Source organism: Bos grunniens, chromosome 25 (assembly GCF_055505025.1).
Source record: "Bos grunniens cultivar Pamir isolate PY7600 chromosome 25, Bosgru_T2T1.0, whole genome shotgun sequence".
NCBI lineage: Eukaryota > Metazoa > Chordata > Mammalia > Artiodactyla > Bovidae > Bos > Bos grunniens.
In genome coordinates, this window is record NC_141189.1 from 13,442,328 (window position 1) to 13,463,860 (window position 21,533).

Sequence of the window (21,533 nt, forward strand, 5' to 3'; positions counted from 1 at the left end):
TCCTGACCCAAGGATTGAACCCATGTCTCTATGTCTCCTTCACTGGCAGGCAGGTTCTTCACCACTAGCACCACCTGGGAAGCCCATTTGTCTTTTAAGCCATTATTTATTACTTTTTTATGTTATGCTGTTTTTTTTTTATTGTTTGTAGATATTAGATTCAAGATCTATACTGATGGGATGTTTACCTACATCAGTGGAACAGAGGCATCAAGAGCCTTCAGGCTCTTGTTGAACTACAGATTCCTGGGCTTTATTCCTTGTCAGTACCCTGTATTGACTAAACTAGAATCTCTGGAACCAGGGCTCAGAAATGTGTATTTCAAATAATACCTCAGAGGGTCCTCATAGTCTTTGAAGTTTCAGAGTTACTGATATAGATGATAAGAAATATAAAGTCAGATATAGAAATGACTGCTGTTGGCCACAACACTGCAAACAGAAATTTGGGGGACTTTGGGTAACTCACACAGGATTTATGTGTCCCATTGGGTTGTTCATTTATACATTCATTCAACAAGAACTTATTGCCACCAATGACTTCTATCAGGATCTTTTGCTTCTTGATGCGAATTATAGCCATTGGATGCTTGGTAAATCAGAAAGAGAAAAACAAATATATTAAGTCACATATATGGAATCTACAAAAATGGTACAGGTGAACCTAATTGAGGTGTCCGAATAGAGTTGCAGACAGTGAGAACAGACTTGTAGATTTGGAAGGAAAGGGAGGGCAGGATGAATTGGGAAATTGGGATTGACATACAGACACTACCATGTTTAAAACAGTTAGCTATTGGGAGACTGCTGTATAGCACAGGGAGCTCAGCTCAGTGCTCTGTGGGGACCGGGATGGGTGGGATGGGTGGGGAGGGAGGCTCAAGTGGGAAGGGGTGTACGTATATGTATAAGAGCCAGCTTCAGACTAAATATTAAAAAACTGAGATCATGGCATCTGGACCTGTTACTGCATGGCAGATAGAATGGGAAAAGGTGGAAGTAGTGACAGAGTTCCTCTTCTTGGTCTCCAAAATCACTGCAGACGGCAATTGCAGCCATGAAATCAGAAGACAGTTGCTTCTTGGCAGGAAAGCGATGACAAACCCAGACAGAGTGCTGAAAAGCAGCGACGTCACTCTGCCGACAAAGGTCTGTATAGTCAAGGCTATGGTCTTCCCAGTGGTCATGTACGATTGTGAGAGCTGGACTGTAAAGAAGGCAGAACACCAGAAATTGATGCCTTCGAACTGTGGCGCTAGAGAAGACTCCTGAAAGTCCCTTGGACAGCAAGGCGATCGGACCAGTCAATCTTAAGGGAGATCGACCCTGAATATTCCCTGGAAGGACTGATGCTGAAGCTGAAGCTCTCCAGTATTTTGGTCATCTGATGCAAACAAATGACTTATTAGAAAGGTCCCTGATGCTGGGAAAGATTGAGGGCAGAAGGAGAAGAGGGCATCAGAGGATGAGATGGCTGGATGGCATCACCGATGCAATGAACACGAACTTGGGCAAACTCCTGGAGATGGTGAGGGACAGATAGGCCTGGCATGCTGCAGTCCATGCGGTCACAAAGAGTCGGACAGGACCGGGCAACTGAACAACAACACATAACTGATTCATGTTGTTGTTCAGCAGAATCTAACAGAACATTGTAAAGCAATTATACTCCAATTTAAAAAACTTTAAGTTTAAAATAATCTCTCCATATATGTGTTTTACAGCTTTTTATTAAGAGGAACAAATGGCAATCCAATATCTGAGAGTTAGTTAAAAAAAAAAATGCATTTTCAGCATCTGTCATTATAAACAGATCAGGCCAATTTCCTATGTCTCGTCCGCCTGCTGTATTTAGAGTTATAAATGATGCTTCACAGCCATGCTCCTGGGAACTTGGAAAATGACTTTTCTGTCACAAACTGGTTCTTCCTTCTAGGTTCCTGCTTCAGTGAGCCATCTGAAGTGAAAGTCACATTTCTTCCTTTTATTCATGAGTCATGAAGGTGGAGATCATCTGGACTGGTCATCTTCATATCTGGATGATTAGGTGAAATAATTTTTAAACAAAGGAGTTCCATAAGAGTCCTTATAAAACAGCAAATATATAAAGTTGTGTTTAGTCTATTTAATCTTCAGAATTGTGTGGGTTTTCATTGTATTTGGTAGAGCAATGTGAAATTGCCAGTTTCAGCCAGAAATGGCAGTTTTATATGCTCAACCTAAACCTTCAGTGTTTTACAACTTGGCTCTGTGTATGATTTAACTAGTGACTCCCCATTAATCCGAATAGTCAAGTAACCACACTGTGCCTTTTTCTCCATTATGGATAAATTATTTACTTAGTGACAACTTGTCAGATTTTTTTAAAAGTTCTTCTTATGCACCAAGGGCTAAATGAATCATTTCACACTTGACTGGAAGACCTCAAATGGTTTCAGTGATATAAATGGAAATCAACCCGGGATTGGATTAGCATTAAAAAAAAATTGAGTTTTGCATTTTCACTGTGGTTTGGGAGTCTGCAAGCTTCATCAGTGTGCCTCTCATAGCAAGTGTCATCACTTAAAACCCACTAACACCATTTTTCCAAGTCCTCAAATGGCCTCAAAGTTCCCTTCCCCTTTTCATGCTCTTTTCTGTTCCCTGTTGGCTCAAATGGTAAAGAATCTGCCTGCAGTGCAGGAGACCCGGGGTCAATCTTTGGGTCTGGAAGATCCCCTGGAGAAGGGAATGGAGTATTCTTGCCTGGAGAATTCCATGGACAGAGGAGCCTGGTGGGCTCCTCTGCGTCCATAGGGTCACAAAGAGTCGGACACAACTGAGCAACTAACACTTTTTGTTCTTTCTCACTGTAATTCTTGGGAAGAATTCAGTTTAACAAACCATGATTGCATTGTTACGATGGGGTAGACACAGAGCTGAGAGCTTGAAGAATGAAGAAATGAATAAGACATGCTACCTAACTGCAAGGGGTTTTTAATCTAGTACGGGAAGTGGGTGTGTGTGACTGTAATACTTGGCAGAATGAAATCGCCTTGACTTTGAGTTTCCATTGAGCCTTTACTTCTGTTGGGTAGATTGAATATCTCTGGCTGCAGGTTGCAAATCCTTTTGACTACAGCACAAACAATATGTGTTATAAATAGCTTTGCATCTTGACTGCAGATGAATTCAGAGAGAGAATGGGCAGGGAGGAACAGGAAAGGTTGAACACAGTCTGTCTGGCCATTTGTTTATGAGATGGGACTGCATCCTAGTGCTGTGCACGGGAGAGGCAGCCTCTGCCTGTATGAGATGTTGCCTCCGTGACTGAAACACTTCTGATAAGCGTGTATGTGTGCAGACTCCCATTCTGCCCGTAAGCGTGTGTGTTCATGCTTAACTGATTCAACGACTCCGTTTCCCCAACATATTACACCAAATGTACTTAACAGCAATTAGAATGTTTGCCGCCTGCTGTGTGCACATCTCCCCAGAAAACAAAACTCTCCTAAATGGCAGGATAAGTAATTCTGAAGATTAAAGCCGGTGATTTGCAGAGTGCTTGGTTCATTTGCTTCCTGCAAATATCAAGATTAACAAAGAAATTCACTGATCCCATTTCGCCTCCTTGGAGCTGGTGCATCAGCCTCAGGGAGTCCAGCACACGTGGCTTTCCTTTCTGGCCAAGATGCTGATTTAATGGCATTTCTCTTGGCAAAGGTGTCTCAAGAAAACAGATCAGTTTGTGTATACTTTTAGAGGAAATACTCCACCCAGCTCTTTTGCAGTGACAGCCTTCTCAATGCCTTCTGAAGAAAGCATGGCCAGTTCATCGCCACTGAAAGGGCAACTCAGGTCCCGACTCAGAGAGCGTGCCCTGCCTGTGTGATGCTGGCTGGTCCCAGCCACCCTGGACACACTTTCCTCCAGCTGTGAACACTTGCCCTTAAACCAGATGCTTCCATCGCTAACATTGTTAATTTACCCAAGAACCAATATTTATGGCATCTGGTCCCATCACTTCATGGCAGATAGATGGGGGAAAAAGTGGAAACAGTGACAGGTTTTATTTTCTTGGGTGTCAAAATCTCTGTGGAGGGTGAGGGCAGCCACAAAATTAAAAGATGCTTGCTCTTTGGAAGAAAAGCTATGACAAACCTAGAGAGCGTAGTAAAAAGCAGAGACATCACTTCGCCGACAAAGGTCCCTGTAGTCAAAGCTATGGTTTTTCTAGTAGTCATGTACGGATGTGAGAGATGGAGAATAAAGAAGGCTAAGTGCTGAAGAATTGATGCTTTTGAATTGTGCTGCTGAGGAAGACTGTTGAGAGTCCCTTGGACAGCAAGGAGATCAAACCAGTCAATCCTAAAGGAAATCTATACTGAATATTCATTGGAAGGTCTGATGCTGAAGCTGAAGCTCCAGTACTTTGGCCAACTGATGGGAAGAGCCGCCTCATTGGAAAGGACCCTGATGCTGGGAAAGATTAGAGGCAGGAGAAGTGGGTGACAGAGGATGACATGGTTGAATAACATCATCAACTCAATGGACATGAGTTTGAGCAAATTCTGGGAGATAGTGGAAGACAGGGAAGCCTGGTGTTCTGCAGTCCATGGGGTCACAAAGAGTCGGACATGACTGAGCAACTGAACATCAAGAGGAAGTCAGATAAGGGAGACGAGTCTTTGGAGCCAGCCCCCTGCTTCAGGAAGGCTTCATATGTATCAGGACAGACGAGACTACTGAGAGGTGGCTTCCCTGGGGCTGGTCTTCCTTTGTCTTGACCTTTCAAGCCAGGCTGTCAGCCCCCACTCATATACTGGCTGGTCCAGGTACTGAGCTTCCTATTGTGAACACTGGATGCAAACTCTTGGCTCAATATACTGATTTCTTAACTCCTCAAACAGATTTGGTGATCTGCCATCTCAATTCCTGGCATTTTGGACCTTTGTGCTCCTATACAGTTTTTTTCCTTTGCCAACTCTGTCTCGATGAAGTCTCTTGCTTCAACCCTAAACCTCACAGGACTTGGTGGCCTCCATCAATGTCCCACTGAAGCCTAAGTCAGCCCTGCTTCAGTGAGATGTTTATGTAGGGGTGGAATTCCCAGTGGAACACCATTTTGCCCAGTGGTGGCATTCCTATAAATATGCCTCAGGACCAATGTACAGACAGTTTGCTACATTTTTTTTTTCATTAGAACTCATGTGTAATTACTCATTACAGCAATTTTTAAACACCCACACAGATGCAGAATCAGGGCATAAAGTGTCTTAGGAGGAGAAGAGTTGGATGTGCAGACACTGATTTTGAAAATAAGTCATTACTTTGCCTGCTAGACCTTAGCATGTTTTCTGCCCATAGTCAGGCTTCCTGGCAAAAGGCGGAACAAGGTTCTTCAAGGGTATAGGTGCACAGGACCAGAGGGACTCATTGCCTGGGGTTGAATGATAAATGAAAATTCCTCTTTTTATTTAATTTATTTATTTAGCTGTGCCAGGCCGCATGTGGGATCTTAGTTCCCCAACCATGGATCGAACCTGCACCCACTGCATTGGAAGGCAGTCTTAACCACTGGACGGCCATGGAAGTCCCAAGATTCTTCTTTTTAAACCTGCTTCCCTGCTCCTTCCTTTCCTTCCACTCCCAGTCTTCTGGAAGGAAACATCTTGATTCAGTGGATCTGTCATCCCTTCCAGGACTCTGCATAGACCTTGGAGATATTGTGGGTTCCGCTCCAGACCTCCGCAAATAAAATCAATAACACAAAAAATCAAGTCACACAACTTTTTGGTTTCCCGGTCCATAGAAAAGCTATACTTACATTATACTGTAGTCTATTCAGGCGTTATGTCTAAAAAATGGACGTACCTTAATTAAAACTACTTTATTGCTGTAATACAAATGTCAGTCACCATCTGAGCCTTCAACGAGCAGTAGGTAACCTTTTTGCAACAGTTAACATCAAAGATCACTGATCACAGATCATCATAACAAGTGTAATAATAATGAAAAAGTTTGGAGTGTTGTGAGAATGACCAGAATGTGACAGAGACGCAGTGAGCAAATGCAGCTGAAAAACGGCACCAGTAACCTTGTTGGACATGGACGTGCTGATGGACGGGGAGCCTGGCGTGCTGCAGTCGATGGAGTCACAGAGTCAGACGCGACTTAGCAGCTGAACGGCAACAGCATGTGTTGCTGTGTCATTTTCCTGCTCAACAGTCCTTGATATCCTGGCTTCCCACTGCTCCCAGATCGCGTCTGAATTTTATCTTCTTTTACTTTATTTTTGTTATTTTTTTTCTTAAAGATTTTTTTGGCCTGGAGGCATGTGGAATATTGATTCCCCAACCAGGGGTTGAACCTGCACCCCCTGCATCGGACGGTAAAGCCTCAACCACTGCACTGCCAGAGATGTCCCCAAGTCTGAATTTTATAAACTGCCTTCAGGATACGTGGCTGACTGCTGTTTTCTTTTCCTCACTGGCGTCACCCTCTGAAACAGCTGTTTCTATTTCCTGTCGGTGCACTATACATTTTCTCTGCTCTGTTTTTGCACATGCTACTCATGTCATTTTGCTTCAAGAGTTTCCCCCTTAGTCTTCTCTCTCTCTTCACAGGCCCTCACCTGGAAATTACCTCTTCATGCTTCATGGCCCAGATCAAATTTTATCTCCTCTGCGAACCCTTTCCTGGGTGGGCCCCCATCTATCTCCTTGCAGGCAGAACTAAGCTCCCAGAGCATCCTGAAGAGACCTCCCGTGTGACATTTATCATCCCATAATCATAATTACGATTTGCCTATCTTTTCCCCTTACGGAGCTATGAGCTTTCCCAGGGAGCTAGGGAGGTCTAAAAAAATTTCTCTATCTTCAACACGTTGCTGGTCCGTAATTGATGTTCTGTGTGAGCAAATGTCACAGTTAAGCTAATGTTTCCTGGTGATACAGATACACTTGTCCTTCGGTGTGTTAAAAATAAAGGAACAGGCTTTTTGGGTGAATACACGATCCATGTTAAATCACGGGATAGGCTTTGCCTTCCATCTGTCATAAGCATTGAGGTGTATTTGTACTGCTTAGTTTTCTAGGAGCTTTCTCTTTCCTGGATCTTGCTAGTGGGGCAAAATAAAAAAATGTTTGGAATGAAATAAAGTCACCATCCTCAGCCAGGTGGGCTGCTTCTACAGGGATCTGATATGGCAACTTCAAACAGGCAAAGGAGGTACCCTGGAGGGAACTCCGTTTCCTCTACAATCTATGATTGTAGATTCTTATTTTGGGGGGGAATAAGGCAAAAACATTTTAATGCAATTTTTCTTACTTGTAACAACATTCAAATTAATGTTTACAATGTTATAGTAGTGCTCAGGTTTTTAAAAACTATTTGCACACAGGTTCCCCAGTGGCTCAGCAGGTAAAGAATCCGCCTGCCAATTCAGGAGATGCAGGTTCGATCCCTGGGCCACAAAGCTCCCCTGGAGGAGGGCAGGGCAACCTGCTCCAGTATTCTTGGCTGGAGAGTCCCATGGACAGAGGAGCCTGGCGTCTATAGGGTTGCAGAGTTGGACACGACTGAAGCTCCTTAGCAAGCCTGTGTTATTTACGCATGTCTGAGAGATGGTACAAGTGGCAGGAGGAATTCTACAGGATTTTGAGAAACCAATGGATTTGAGATTTAAAGAGAATTGAAGTTTCTTTTCAGGCCATTTTACTCCAGAGCAGAAGTACATCCGCAGGTTAAAAATTGGTCATCCACGGCATTAGACTGTTTTATAAATGGTTATTAACAGGTGAGACTGGAGGCTTAGAAACCTCATTTGGATGGCTCAGTTTCCTTATGTAAGACAAAGCTTGGGTTTCTATTCCTTGTGCAGCATTTATTCTCCTTGTAAATGGCATGCCCATAACCTTAAGAAATTGGCATATGGCTGGAGCTAACTGGGTTTTTATCAAGTGACAGTCGTTGATGTTTAAGTTTCTCATGCCTTTTCAAAGCCACATGTTGTCTAACAGAGGCAGGTCTGTGAGTGATTGACTTTATGTTTATTATACAAGGCCATTAAGAAATAGCTTCTGGCTAGAGAAGAAGTTGGAGGTCTATTTCAGCGGCAGGTATGCTTGTTGTCTAGAATGAATAACTTGGAGATCAGACCATGTCATCTTGCTCCCACACCTGCCTTTGAAAAGAGAACAGTTGTGATTTTGGTTTTGACTCAGAATTCTATTTCCGATTGTGGTCTCAGAGGGCAAGCTGTGGGAAGGCGTGGGGGTGTTGATTGTTTAAGCCAATTGATGTCACACTCATGCAAAAATCCAAGAGTATAGCCAGGCTTTGCTGTTCCCTTTAATTTTGCAATATGGTCCTGTCATCATGCATTAATCTAAATTGATGTGTTTTTCTGTGCTATACTTGCTCACTCTAAAAAAATAAGCACAGAAAATGTATAAAGAAGCCAGGAAAAATTATTGATAATTTCACCACCCAGAGGCAAAATGACATCTCATTATTGTTTTAATTTTAATTTCTCTTATTACTCTTGAGGGTCCACCTCTTCTCATGTTTATTTGTTTCTTTTGTTCTCTGAATTGCACGTTCATGTTTTTTGTTTGTTTACCTAATTATGTGCTTTGGGTTTTCATTATCTTTTATTCTTTTATAATTGCTGTAAATTTTTTTTGCAATTTGCTGTTGTCTTAATTTTATTATTTTTGATAATCAGAGGTTTGCAACTGTTGTCAAACCGTTGCTTCTTCAACCAGAGCTTATATGGGCATTCATTTTCTTTTTTCTTTTTGCTTTCCTTATGTTTTGAGTTCTCAATTTAACTGTTTTATCTATCTAATGTTTATTCTTCAGTGTGTTTAGAGGAGTGTGTGTGCTCGTTCATTCAGTCATGTCTGATTCTTTGCGACTCCATGGACTATAGCCTAACAGGCTCCTCTGTTCATCGAATTTTTCAGGCAAGAATACTGAAGTGGGTTGCCATTTCCCACTCCAGGGGATCTTTCCAACCCAGGGATCGAACCAGTGTCTCTTATGTCTCCTGCATTGGCATGCAGATTCTTTACCACTAGTACCACCTGGGAAGCCTATTTAGAGGGGGAACTCTTACAGTTTTACTCAATAGAGAGAGAGTAGTCCTAACACATTTTTTTGAGTGATTCTTTCCCTACCCTTTGGTCTGTGGTATGTTCTTGGCATAAATTCTCTAAAATCAGCTTTGTTTCTGGTCTTTAAGTTCCACTTGTCAGTCAACTTGTTATTGATTAAATTATATGAGCTTTATATTAGATTTTAGCATCATATTTGTCTCAGGATTTCCTAAATACCCTTTTCCCCTCAGCAGTTTTGTTATTTATTCTTATCTGTTTACTCTTTCAAGTTAGTGTTGAAGTTACATGTCAAGTGCTATAATGATTTTCATAGGAAGCTTTCAAAAAGTAACATTCATAGTGTTTAAGTTATAAAAGTAATACATGTTTGGTGTGGACAATGGAGACTGCAGTGAAATATAGAAGAAACAGATGCCATTAAAATTCCTCCACCCCAACACTCATTGATAAGTCATTTCTTTTTGCAAAGGCTAAAACAAGGGGCTTTGCAGTCAGGTGGATCTGGGTTGAAAGCCTCCCTCTGTCCACCACTCAACTTGTCTTTCGGCCTGTGACTCTGAACCTCAGTTTTCCCATAAGCAAAATGGGAATACCTACATTACTGGCTCATTGGGAAGTGACAAGGTGATGTATACTCTGTAAAGTACTTGGTGCGGTGAACATCTGCATTGGCTGGGCTCACACACGCAAAAATCTGTGTCCTGTGCTGCTTGTCACTTAGCACCCAGCTTCTGTTCTCATCTGGGACCAGAGGGCCAGCCTGGTGCTTCCTAGGTGATGGCCAAGGGCATCAGACTCTCTTGAGGGTCATGCTTGGAGCTGGCACAAGCACTTCCCCTTGTCCTGCTAGTCTGAACAGGTCATGGGGCTAAGCTCAGATTCAACAGGTGGAGGCATAGACTTCGCCTCTTTAGTGAGAATAACTTCAGAATTAAGTGGCAAAGCACCTGACTACCTTGCGGGGTTAAGAATTGGGGGCATTCATACATTCTGCCCACAGTAGAAATGGGATCTGCTAAGCTGCTTTAGTGGTTCAGAGAGGGAGAAGGCATTTTCTGTCCAGTAAGACAGGCACCTCAACATGCAGAAAAGCTCATGGCATCCGGTCCCATCACTTCATGGCAAATGGGGAAAAAATGGAAACTGTGACAGACTTTATTTCCTTGGGCTCCAAAATCACTGAGGTCAATGACTGCAGCCATGAAATTAAAAGATGCTTGGTCCTTGGAAGAAAAGCTATGACAAACCTAGACAACGTATTAAAAAGCAGAGACCACTTTGCCGACAGAGGTGCAAATTGTCAAAGCTATGGTTTTTCCAGTAGTCATGGATGAATGGGAGAGTTGGACCATAAAGAAGGCTGAGCACTGAAGAATTTATGCTTTCTAACTTTGTTTCTGGAGAAGAGTCTCGAGAGTCCCTTGGACAGCAAGGAGATCATACCAGTCAATCCTAAAGGAAATCAACTCTGAATCTTCATTGGAAGGACTGATGCTAAAGCTGAAGCTCCAGTACTTTGGCCACCTTATGTGAAGAGCTGACTCATTTCCTGATGCTGGGAAAGACTGAGGGCAAGAGGAGAAGGGGACAACGGAAGATGAGATAGTTGGATGGTATCATCGACTCAGTAGACATGGGTTTAAGCAAACTCTGGGAGACAGTGAAGGGCAGGGAAGCCTGGTGTGCTGCAGTCCATGGGGTTGCAAAGAGTTGGACACGACTGAGTGCCTGAACAACAACAACAGCAAAGACAGGCACGGCTGAATTAGGGCTAAGCTGAGACTGGAGGGGCTGATGTGTTGGATTTGACTCTGAACAAGGAGGGCTCATCCTTGAGGAAGACTTTATGGGTGGAAGTAACAATGATAAAAGTAACAACAGTAATAAATTAGGAGTTTGGGATGAACAGATACACAGTACTATGTATATACACATGTGTGCTCTGTCACGTCTGACTCTTTGCGACTCCATGGACTATAGCCCGCCAGGCTCCTCTGTCCGTGGGATTTTCTTAGGCAAGAATACTGGAGTGGATTGCCGTTTCCTCTTCCTCCTCCTCTTCCTTCTTCCTGATCCAGGGACTGAACTCACATCTCTTCAGTTCAGTTCAGTCGCTCAGTTGTGTCCGACTCTTTGCAACCCCACAAAACGCAGCACGCCAGGCCTCCCTGTCCATCACCAACTCCCGGAGTTCACTCAGACTCACGCCCATCGAGTCAGTGATGCCATCCAGCCATCTCATCCTCCATCGTCCCCTTCTCCTCCTGCCCCCAGTCCCTCCCAGCATCAGAGTCTTTTCCAATGAGTCAACTCTTCGCATGAGGTGGCCAAAGTACTGGAGTTTCAGCTTTAGCATCATTCCTTCCAAAGAAATCCCAGGGCTGATCTCCTTCAGAATGGACTGGGTGGATCTCCTTGCAGTCCAAGGGACTCTTACATCTCCTATATATAAAGTACATAAACAACAGGGACCACCATATAGCACAGGAAACTGTATTCAGTATCTTATAATAGCCTAAAATGGAGAAGAATCTGAAAAAGAATAGATATATAACTGAATCACTTGGCTGTACACCTGCAACCAGCATAACATTGTAAATCAGCTGTAGTTGGATTTTAAAAATTGAGGGGGGAGGAAGGGGAGTAACAGTAATGCCAAGGACAAGAGGGATGGCCCAGATGCAGGAATAAACAAAAGTGTTTTCAGGGTTAGTGTCAGTAGAAAGATGGGCTTGACTGGCCAATTTGGCTTGAACAGTTAAAAGGAAAAATGGAAAAATAGCTAGTTTGGTAATATGTTTCCCGTTGCTATGCTAAAATGACAGGGTGACAACCTTTAGAACGAGATGGGCACTTTGTGTGAGGGACTGGGCATGAGAGGGAGGGGACGGACTGAGAACAGAGCGCTGTATGGCCCTCGGTTTCTATGCAGAATCTTTTTGACCGAATTTTGGATCTGCTGGGCTTTGGAGCACCGCTGTTTATTATTTCTAATCTGAGTATTTTGCAATGTATCTATGTCCCTCCTGCAGCACTTGGGGTGGGCGCCTCTCATTCCACTCCTCTTGGAAAGGTTATAGGATAAATCCTAGGTATGAATGGCTTAGGCAGCATTTCCTGTGTCTTAGGGGCTTTCTTATCTGTGGCCTGAAACTGCATGAATTTACCCTTAATTGTTTTTAGAAATTCTCCTCCTGAGCCATTGCTTAACCGAACTTGAGGGATTTTCTTTTCTTTTTCTGTTCTCTTCAGCTGAAGACAGCATGAGACGCTACATCATACCCAGGTAGATGCATCCAGCAAGCGGGGAATCTGAATGGCGCCCCTGCCCCAGCCCCATATGTGTGAGTCCCAATCCGTTTTAGGGAGAGCAGTGCTGCGCAACACAGGGGACTGTGATTGAGGCTAAAAATGGTGAATGAACCCTTTTGACTTAAAAAAGAAAACTTTGGAAGTTAGAGACAAGTAGGGTTGGTGTTTTTTTGGTTTTTGGTTGGTTGGTTTGTTTTATGTCCATGTCAGGACTCTAGTCTACTTGAAACTGGCATAGTTGTTGCAGTGCTGAGTCTCAAGAATTTTCTGGCTAAAAATGATTGCCTTGCCCTTGGAAAAGCAACTCTTTACAACTCAGAGAAAGAGACTTCCCAGGAAGCCATGGAGCCAGTAGGTGTTCAGTCCAAAAATCAGAAGTGCTTTGGGGAATAGTCCAAAATAAATATTTGTAGAAACCAGGCTGGCAGGGGAGGCATAGAGCTTTGTTGACCCCATGGTGCTTGCAAACAGGGTGTGGGTCTGGCACTGGTCTTGACCAGGGCGGGGGGCTGCAACTCACAATGGTCCTCTCTGCTCTGTGGCCTGGGTTCTTCCCCTCCCACTGTGCTCCTGTGGGAAGCCAGTGGGGCCCAGAAAAAACAAATCCCCCTTCAGCCACAACACCCTGTATCTAATTTCTGGAGCTTTTCCTGGGGCTCCCTGGACCCCGAGGTAAGAACCCTTGCTGTGCATGGAACAGGCTGAGTCTTGATTCATGAAAATTGCCCCAATACAGTTGATAGGCAGGGTGCACGCAGACTCAAGTGCTGAAGTGGGCAGTTGGTTTCGGAGACTGCTCTGTGTGGAAAGTAAGTTAATGAGGTGTGCTGCTCCTTCCTGGATGAATTGAGCTCAAACAGAGAAAATTAAGCCACTCAGCAAAGTGTGCATTTTCCCGAATAATGAGAGATCCAAAAGAGGGGCCTCATACATCTCATTTCTTCAGCCCATATCTTGTTTTGCAAGGTTTGCTGTTAGGAAAAATGATATCCCTCTTTCCTAGGAGTATAGGCAGGGCTTGATGCGGAGGGAAGGAAAAAAGAGAATTTGGGCCTGGTTAATGCACTGGACCCCAGCAGCCTTCAGAATTTGAGCTCAGATTAGTCAATCAAGGGAGACAGTAGGCAGTTGTGTTCAGGATCCTGTCCTTTTTAAGTGTGGAGGTGCCATCACCGATGTTCTAATTGCAAGAGGAGATAAATGATGCCTTTGATCATAAGAAGAGTGGAAGGAATATATTGGGAAGACAGGAGGGTTTTTATCTGTTCATTCACTAACTGTTTATCTACCAACTATTTTGCTGGGCTCATGGGCAAACAGAAAAGGAAGAAGATCCCCTGAAGAAGACCCCTGGCCACCCTGCAATGGTGGAGGACAGAGTGAAGAGCGATAGGATGACAGGGGGCAGAGGGAGAGAAAGGGACAAAGGAGCAGGGCCTGACCTGCTGCTAGGAGTCTGGGAGAGCTGCCTGGAGTTGGGCTGAGGGAAGAGGGCAAGCTAGGCAGGGGGGAAGGGCACTTTAGGCAGAGAGAAAGGTGTGCGAACTGAGAGGCAGCATTTCTGGTTCTGGGAAGTACAAATATTTACCCTCCCAGGGAGGAGATGAAGTTGGAGAGGTGAGCCCAGGGTCTGAACTCAGATGTCATGCAAAAAGACATTTGAAGCTAAGTCCAAAAGCTACAGAGAGCCAAAGAGATAGTGGAAATATGAGTAGGAGGATTGCATTAGCATCTTAGATCGTTCTGCTAGTGGGGTGGATAGAATGGGGTGGAGCTGCAGATAGACAAGCTGGAGGCCAGGGACCAGTGAGGTGGCCTTGGGTGTCATTCAGGAGAGATTGATGATGAGTAGAGGAGTAGAAGTAGAAATGGGGGTGGAGGGGAGCATCATAAAGAAATCCTAAAGATGGCAGAATCTTTAGGACTTGATGACCAATTGGACATGTTGAATGTGTCATGATTTTGACTTGACTCCCAAAGAGAAAGAGTGGTACCTCTCAATGAACACAGGGAGGTACAGAGAGAGCAGGTGCCAGTTTTAGGAAGGCTGTATTTGGGGTGCTGATGGAGAAGCCCAGTGGGAAACAGAAGCTTAAAGCATCTAGAGATGTGGATTTGAAAGCTGATGGCATCAGGGTTGGAGTCATAGGCTGGGATGGGATCACCCAGGAAGGGTTGATCAAGTGAGAATAGCAGAGAGTGGAAGATGGTGCCTTTAGGAATTTTGGAATTTGGAGTATTAGCAGAAAAGGGCAACCTTTGAAATGCACGAGTGGCCAGGGCAGATCCTCCAGTGGAAGAAAAAGCAGAGATGGGGATGAAAATGGCAGGGGTGCCAGGAGCCAAGGGTAAACACTGTTTCTGGAAGGGAGAGGCCGCCGTGTTAAACACTGCAGAGGGGATCATCAGCTGGGGTGAAGTTGGGAAGTCTCCATTGACTCTGGCCGCCTAGCTGTCACTGGAAATTAACAAGAGCAGTTGTAGCGGAATCGGATACCTAGGAGGTAAATAACGGTGGGTTGGGGGATGAATGACAGATAAAGGAGAGAGCCAAAGAGGGCAGACAAAGAGAAGATGGGGATTAAGGCAGTGGGGCAAGGGAGTTTGCGGATGAAAATGAGAAAGACTTGGGTCCCTTCTTTGCATGGAAGAAGTCAGTGAAGGGAGGGTGAAGCTAGAGGAGAGAGAAGAATGGATGAAGCAGGGTTTGGGGGGAGGAGGCTGGAGAATCCACAGCATGGATGAGGGGGTTACCTCTGACTTCCTGAGCCTGTTTCCTTCAAGGCTGAGTTCAGAGGTTGATAGGTTTGTAGGTGGTGAGGGGAACCAGGGAAGTGCTTTTCAGGATCTCTGAGCCAGTGGTTCTAGATGGGCCGAAAATGTGCGTTTCTTTCTTTTTTTTTTTTAACTTTTTATTTTGTGTTGGGATATAGCTGATTAACAATGTTGTGATAGTTTCAGGTGGACAGCGAAGAGATTCAACCATACATATAACCGTATCCGTTCTCCCCCAAACCTCCCTCCCATCCAGGCTGCCCCGTAAGGTTGAGCAGAGTTCACTGTACTCTACAGTAGCTGTTTGAAAATGTACATTTCTATCAGGCTGCAGGGGAATGCTGCTGCTCTTACAGGCCTGAGACCGCACTTGGAAATTCCTGCTGGTGGCCTCCGTTCCCTCTGTGGGGTAGGAGGGACCTGCAAGAGGGAGGTGGCCTGGAGGGAAGGGGAGAAAGTGGGAAGTAGGGATGGGACGGGGATGGGGGAATTGAGAGTTCTGCCCTGCCTTGAAGGGTGCAGGGCAGCGACCAGGGCCCCGGGGGACTGGGGACCTTGCATGTGCCTTGTCACCACTGCCATGGTGGGCCTGCTTCCTCCACTCCTGTGTATGCAAAGGGGAGGAAAGTCAGATGGACAATTGTTTCGCAGCTGGGGTTCTTCAGGGCTGGTGAGAAAGCAAGACAGGGAAGTGAGTGGAGGATGAAAGCAGGGGTGAAGGAAAGTGCGTAGATTTTAGTTGAGCAAGAGCGTGAGCAGAGCTGATATACCGAGTGACAGCAGAGTGGCCCAGGCCCGGGCGGTCTCATCGAGGTCAAAGAGTGGGTGTTTGGGGGACACACATGGGGAGAACTGGAAGGCAAAGAGGTTGTGGCTGTTGGAGGTGGAGACAGCCTTGGTGCAGCGGCTCTGGACAGTGAGAGGCCATAGGAGTTTGGAGATAATTCCACTGCCCAACTTGGAGAGTCCTTCTGGTCATCTCTCATCATGCGCCAGCGGCTCCCTTTCTGTGCTGAGGTGGTGTCTGAGGCTGTGACAGGAAGGAGAGATTGGAAAGACAGGGCTCTAATGAGACATGACACCTCAATTTGGTGTAAACTTTTTTTCCAAACCACCACAGGGCAGTGTATCAATGAGGGTCCTCCAGAGAAATAGAACTAATAAGATATCTACCTGTCTACCTACCTGTCCATCCATCCATCCATCCATCCATCTGCTCTCTAGATCAGGCAGGCTGGTCTTTCCATTGCTGGGTACATTGCATTTTCCCAGGGCTCTCAAAGACTGAGCTCACCTGACCCTTAGAAGGACCTTAGCCAGGCATCCAGAGCTAACTACACTGAGGATGATGTGGACAGTTTCAGAGATGAAGAAACAGGAGCTGTGTGCCCAGGGTGACAGGTTCAGCATGTGGCAGAGAGCTTTTTACTTCTGAGATGCCCCCACAATTTACTGAATGGCCACCTTGATCATGAAGGGGCAAGATCGGGGTCCCAGGAGTCCTGCTCAGCAGAGGGAATTGCCTGTTCCAGCCGGGAGGCTTAACCCACAACTCAGCCTCAGTGGCAGCCGGATCCCATTGCCTGTAGCCGGAGAAGATGCTGCTGCTGGTACAATGCCATCTGGCCTCTTTGCTTCTTCATTTCCAGGGCCAGAATCTGTTAAAAACAAAAGCCCAGAGAAACCAGGCCCAGGAGTGCATGCTCAGAGTAGGTGGGTGTGTATGGTGGCAGTGCTTGTGTGTATGCTGAGGAACAGCCTGGGAGGGAGCAGCCACCAGCCTGCCAGCTCAGGATGGCTGCCGGCCACATCGAGGGGGCTCCGAGGGACCTTCTGGGATGTGCCCCCTCCCCCGGATCAGCCCACAGTAAATGAGATGATTCCCGCCAACAGCCCACGAGCCTGTCAATAACCATTCTAATCTCCTTGGCAGCCCCCAGAAGTGAATTTACAGCGTAGTGGTAAAAATGAGGCTGCATGATCAATGGATCCCCGGACAGTCTCCTTCAGGAGACACAAATGTACATTGTAACAAAACTTTATTTTCTTCCAAAAATCGCCTACATGATTAATATGGCCCGACACAGCCCAAGCTGTTCAGCATAAAAAACAGCTGTATTTCCTGCCCCCTCTTCAGTGCTGCTTCCCTCTCACTCCGTCCCTTCATCTTGGCCTCTTTGTTTTGCCCTGGAACACGTTGTCTCACACATTGTACAGTCTCATACATGGAGCAAGAGGATGCCTTTGAAATGCACTAGCTCTGTCTTCCACTCTGCTCTGTTTCCACTTGGTGTTTCAAAGTGGCTCAAACTAGACCTAAAACCAAGTTCCCCACTGCTCCAGGGAGAGAGCACGGGTGCTCCCATCACTGAGCCACGCAGAGCCGGATCCCAGGGTACCAGTGCCATCTCTTACATCATCAGGCGCCTCCAGGGGCCCAAGCTCTACACCCCTGAGTCCAGCCTGGATGAAGAACATTCTTCTCTTGGACCCCAGGGCTTCCCAGGTGGTGCTAGTGGTAAAGAAACCATCTGCCAATGTGGGGGACATAAGAGATGAGGTTCACTCCCTGGTCGGAAGATCCCCTGGGGGAGGGCATGGCAACCCACTCTAGTATTCTTGCCTGCAGAATCCCATGGACAGAGGAGCCTGGCAGGCTATAGTCCATAGGGTCACAAAAGAGTTGGACACGACTGAAGTGATTTAGTGCACCCTTGAAGCCCTGTCTTCAGAGATGGGGAAGTTGCTGGATGTTAGGAGGGAGAACCTTGTAGATCCCATTTCTGCATTCCAAGCAGATTCTAGGAACGCTTGCAAGAAGAGTTAGGGTGTGTCAGGCAGGACAGTCATAGTGGATAGAAGATTTTTATTAATTTCACGTGTGTTTCATGTCTCTTCCCAGTGTGTAAGCTCCATGAGAGTAGAGGTCTCCTGTATAGTGCTGAGTACTTAGTAGGTCCGAGAGATGTCTTAGTTTGGGTTCTCCCACAGACCGACTTTGAAACAAAGACTTGAGAGCGTTAGTTTATTTGGGCAGTGGAAAGAGCACCACTAAGGGGAAGTAGAACTGAGAAGGGAAGGCAGCCCCCAAAATGGGTGTTATGTAAGTTGTGGGTGGTGGAGATTAATCCCACAGGGGGAAAAACTCTAGGGCCCCCTGTAAAACCCACCCCTCAGAGTCAACCAGCTCAAGGGCTGAGGCAGCTGGGGGTATTTATACATCATTTTCCTGCCACCTGTGGATGAGAACTATGGTGGTGTGTGTGTGCATCCATCAGTCATGTCCAACTCATTGCAACCCCATGGACTGTAGCCTGCCAGGCTCCTCTGTCCATAGGATTCTCCAGGCAAGAATACTCAGAGTAGGTGGGTGTGTGTATACTGAAATGAGACCAGGTGGTACATGTCTGGGTATGACCTCCAGCCTCATGCTTCCTATGGGGTGGTAAATTTGGGAGATGTGAAGCTGGTTTTCTTAACTGTCTCCACCTTAGGCCTTTTTTTCTCAGTTCTTAGCCAAGAGAGGCCAAGAGGGAACCAACGATTCTCTGCCTGGGAGAACAGGTACCAGGACCCAGCTGACATCCTTACCGCGTGCAGCCACGATGCCTCTGCCTTTCTCCTTCCACTGACTCTGCTCTTCCCTGCCCTCTTCCTCCAGGTGTAAGGAGCTGAAGTACTCCAAGGAGCTGCCCCAGATATCCATCATATTTATCTTCGTGAACGAGGCCCTGTCGGTGATCCTGCGCTCAGTTCACAGCGCGGTCAACCACACGCCGACCCACCTGCTGAAGGAGATCATCCTGGTGGATGACAACAGTGACGAAGGTATGGGGGCCGCCAGCCTGCATGCCGTTTTCTGAGACAATGCAAGCAGACAATGCACAGTGTCAGCGGGGGATGTGCCCTTATTTCATTCCATCCTGAGCCCAAGTGTCTTTGTCTCCTGTCTCTGGGGCATAGCTGGGGAATGGGGGCTGTTTGGGGGGAAGTAAGTCAAGCAAACACTAGTTCATTGCTTGAGTCCTCTAGGGCAGGGGTCTCCCAGTGCACCCCCCTCCCGCCCCGCCAGTCTGCACAGCAGGAGGTGAGTCGCAAGCCAGCACTTGAGCAAAGCTTCATCTGTATTTACAGCCGCTCCCCATCGGTCACATTACTGCATGAGTTCCACCTCCTGTCTGATCGGTGGAAGCATTAGATGCTCATAGTAGCGCCAGCCCTACTGTGAATTGCACAGGCGAGGGATATAGGTTGCATGCCCCTTATGAGAATCATCTGGAAACCATCCCCATCTCCACGGAATAATTGTCTCCCACGAAATCCATCCCTGCTGCCAAAATGGTTGGGGACCCCAGTGCTCTAGGGCTCTTAAGAATAAATAACTGGTTATGTGTCTAGACTAATTCCCCTCTTTGTATTACCTAAAGTAGATGACATGGAAGAGCTGAATTCCTCTGCAGTCCCCCCACCCCATCTCCCTTGTCCTTTTCTGAGAGGCAGAAGGAAAAGGGAAGTTCTGTCCTGTGATGGGAAATGTTTATCATATGTCAGAATTTCCTTCTGTGCCACCGTGCCCAAAATGACTGTCGGTAGAAGTGCACCGTGTTTGCAGATCTTTAATGGCTCATTTTAAAATATAAAACAAGCAAATATTGGAGAGCAGTAACAAAATGCCTTTGAAGTCCTTGGAATGGAGGTCTGGTGTCAAGATGGTTGTAGAGGGCTTGCTTTGGCTAACGGTGCCTTTGTTTTGCCTCTCAGCCTACGAAACTCACTGCAGGGAGAAACCCACACAAGCTGAGGACCCCAGAGGAAGGCAGCCAGTGTGCATGCTTCAGGCCAGGGAGGTTTATCTTCTGAGAAACGGAAGGATTAGGGGCAGACTGAACTCCTTGCTTTCGTTGTGATCAGTAGAGGATTACCCTGTGCTCCTGGGTCAGGCGAGGGTGAAGTAAAGGCAGGACAGTGTCCTGGATCCTGCCGGGAACCTGATGGTCTTCAGGAGCTCTGAGGAGTCTATCACATTTCACCAGCCCAGGAGTTGAAGTCCCCTTGCCCCTTCTGAACCTGTTGACTGTTACCAGGGAAGGGCTTGATTAGGTCTGGATCCAGTAATGCACCCTTAGGGCATCACCATCTTCCGGGCCTCCAGAGTTTGAGGACTAATGAGTCATTTGCTGGATTTTTCATATCCTTATTTTTCTCCCTTTTTCTCTGGCCATTTCATGATCTATTTTCTTCTCAAAGTGACCTTGAGAGTCTTCTTGGGAGAAGGCGGTTCTTTCAGTTCCCTGAAGCCTCGTAAGTCGTGGCTCCAGTGGCTTTCTCTGCAGCCTCTCAGCTTGCACCTGCAGACCTCTGGCTTCAGACATACTTACCAACTCTCTGCAAGGAATCCTGGCTCATACTTCCACTCCATTTGCTGGCTAGTCCCACTTATTCCCCAGGTGTCCCCTATCTGTCATTTCATGGGCGATTCCTTTGTTGACATCCCGATACACTTGCTCTGTGCTGCCTTAGCTCCCTGTACCCTCCTGTAGCACACAGCATGTGAGGTCACTGTGTCCTGCCCAGCTGGACAGGGTCTGGTTTCACAGGGCCTGGCTGGTAGCCAACCCTCTGTGAATCTGACCCTGTTACTGAACAAAAGTTCGTGTGCCCGACACACGGTGAGGTCAAACCAACAGAAACACTGGAGTTTGGAGCAGACAGGGCTATGCAAGGAGACAGGTGGTTCATGCTTAAAAAGCCCCAAACTCCTGGTAACATTTCAGCAAAGCACTTTTAAAGGCAGGGGAGGAAGGCACCATGATAGTTGTCACCAACTTCTTGGTATTGGAATCCTTTGTTCTTGCAGCTGTCCACTAGCCCAGGTCAGGATGTTCCTGTAAACCTCCAATGAGACTAATGTTATTCTCCGTTCTGCAACTTTTATCTCTGGATGAATGGAAAAATGTTTTACCCTTAAAGGTTAGAGCCTTGAAAATGGGCTGTCTTGTATGTTTCAGGCTATAGGCAACATTCTTTTACAAAAGGTGCAGAGCCAGCCTGGCTCAGCATGACAGGCAACAGAGCACAAAGGTTAAAGTAAAAGGAACAGATCTAACATGGAGTCAGATTTGTTCCTCCATTTACAACTCAGCTAGACAGTAAGCAATGACGCTGAATAGGGCTGGAAAAGGGGTGTCAGGGGCTAGCAGTGAAGTGACCAGAGGTGGTGCAGAGCAGAGCTGAAAGAGCCAGAGAAGAAAGCCGACAGTAAGTGCTAGACTGAATTGGGGTGAGGGCACGTTACCAGTGGGGCCCCTTCCCCAAGGGGAGATCTCGGCAGACTCAGCCTGCAAG

The 21,533-nt window shown here is 46.2% G+C and overlaps 1 protein-coding gene across 1 annotated transcript in view; it reads left to right on the forward strand.

Annotated features, from left to right (window-relative positions):
• The window catches only part of GALNT17 (polypeptide N-acetylgalactosaminyltransferase 17), a 428,470-nt gene that overhangs the window by 193,268 nt on the left and 213,669 nt on the right, over nt 1-21,533 (forward strand). Inside the window, exon 3 of the mRNA XM_086376802.1 lies at nt 18,850-19,016. Coding sequence (XP_086232928.1) covers nt 18,850-19,016 — 167 coding nt within the window. The remainder of the gene's footprint in view (nt 1-18,849; nt 19,017-21,533) is intronic.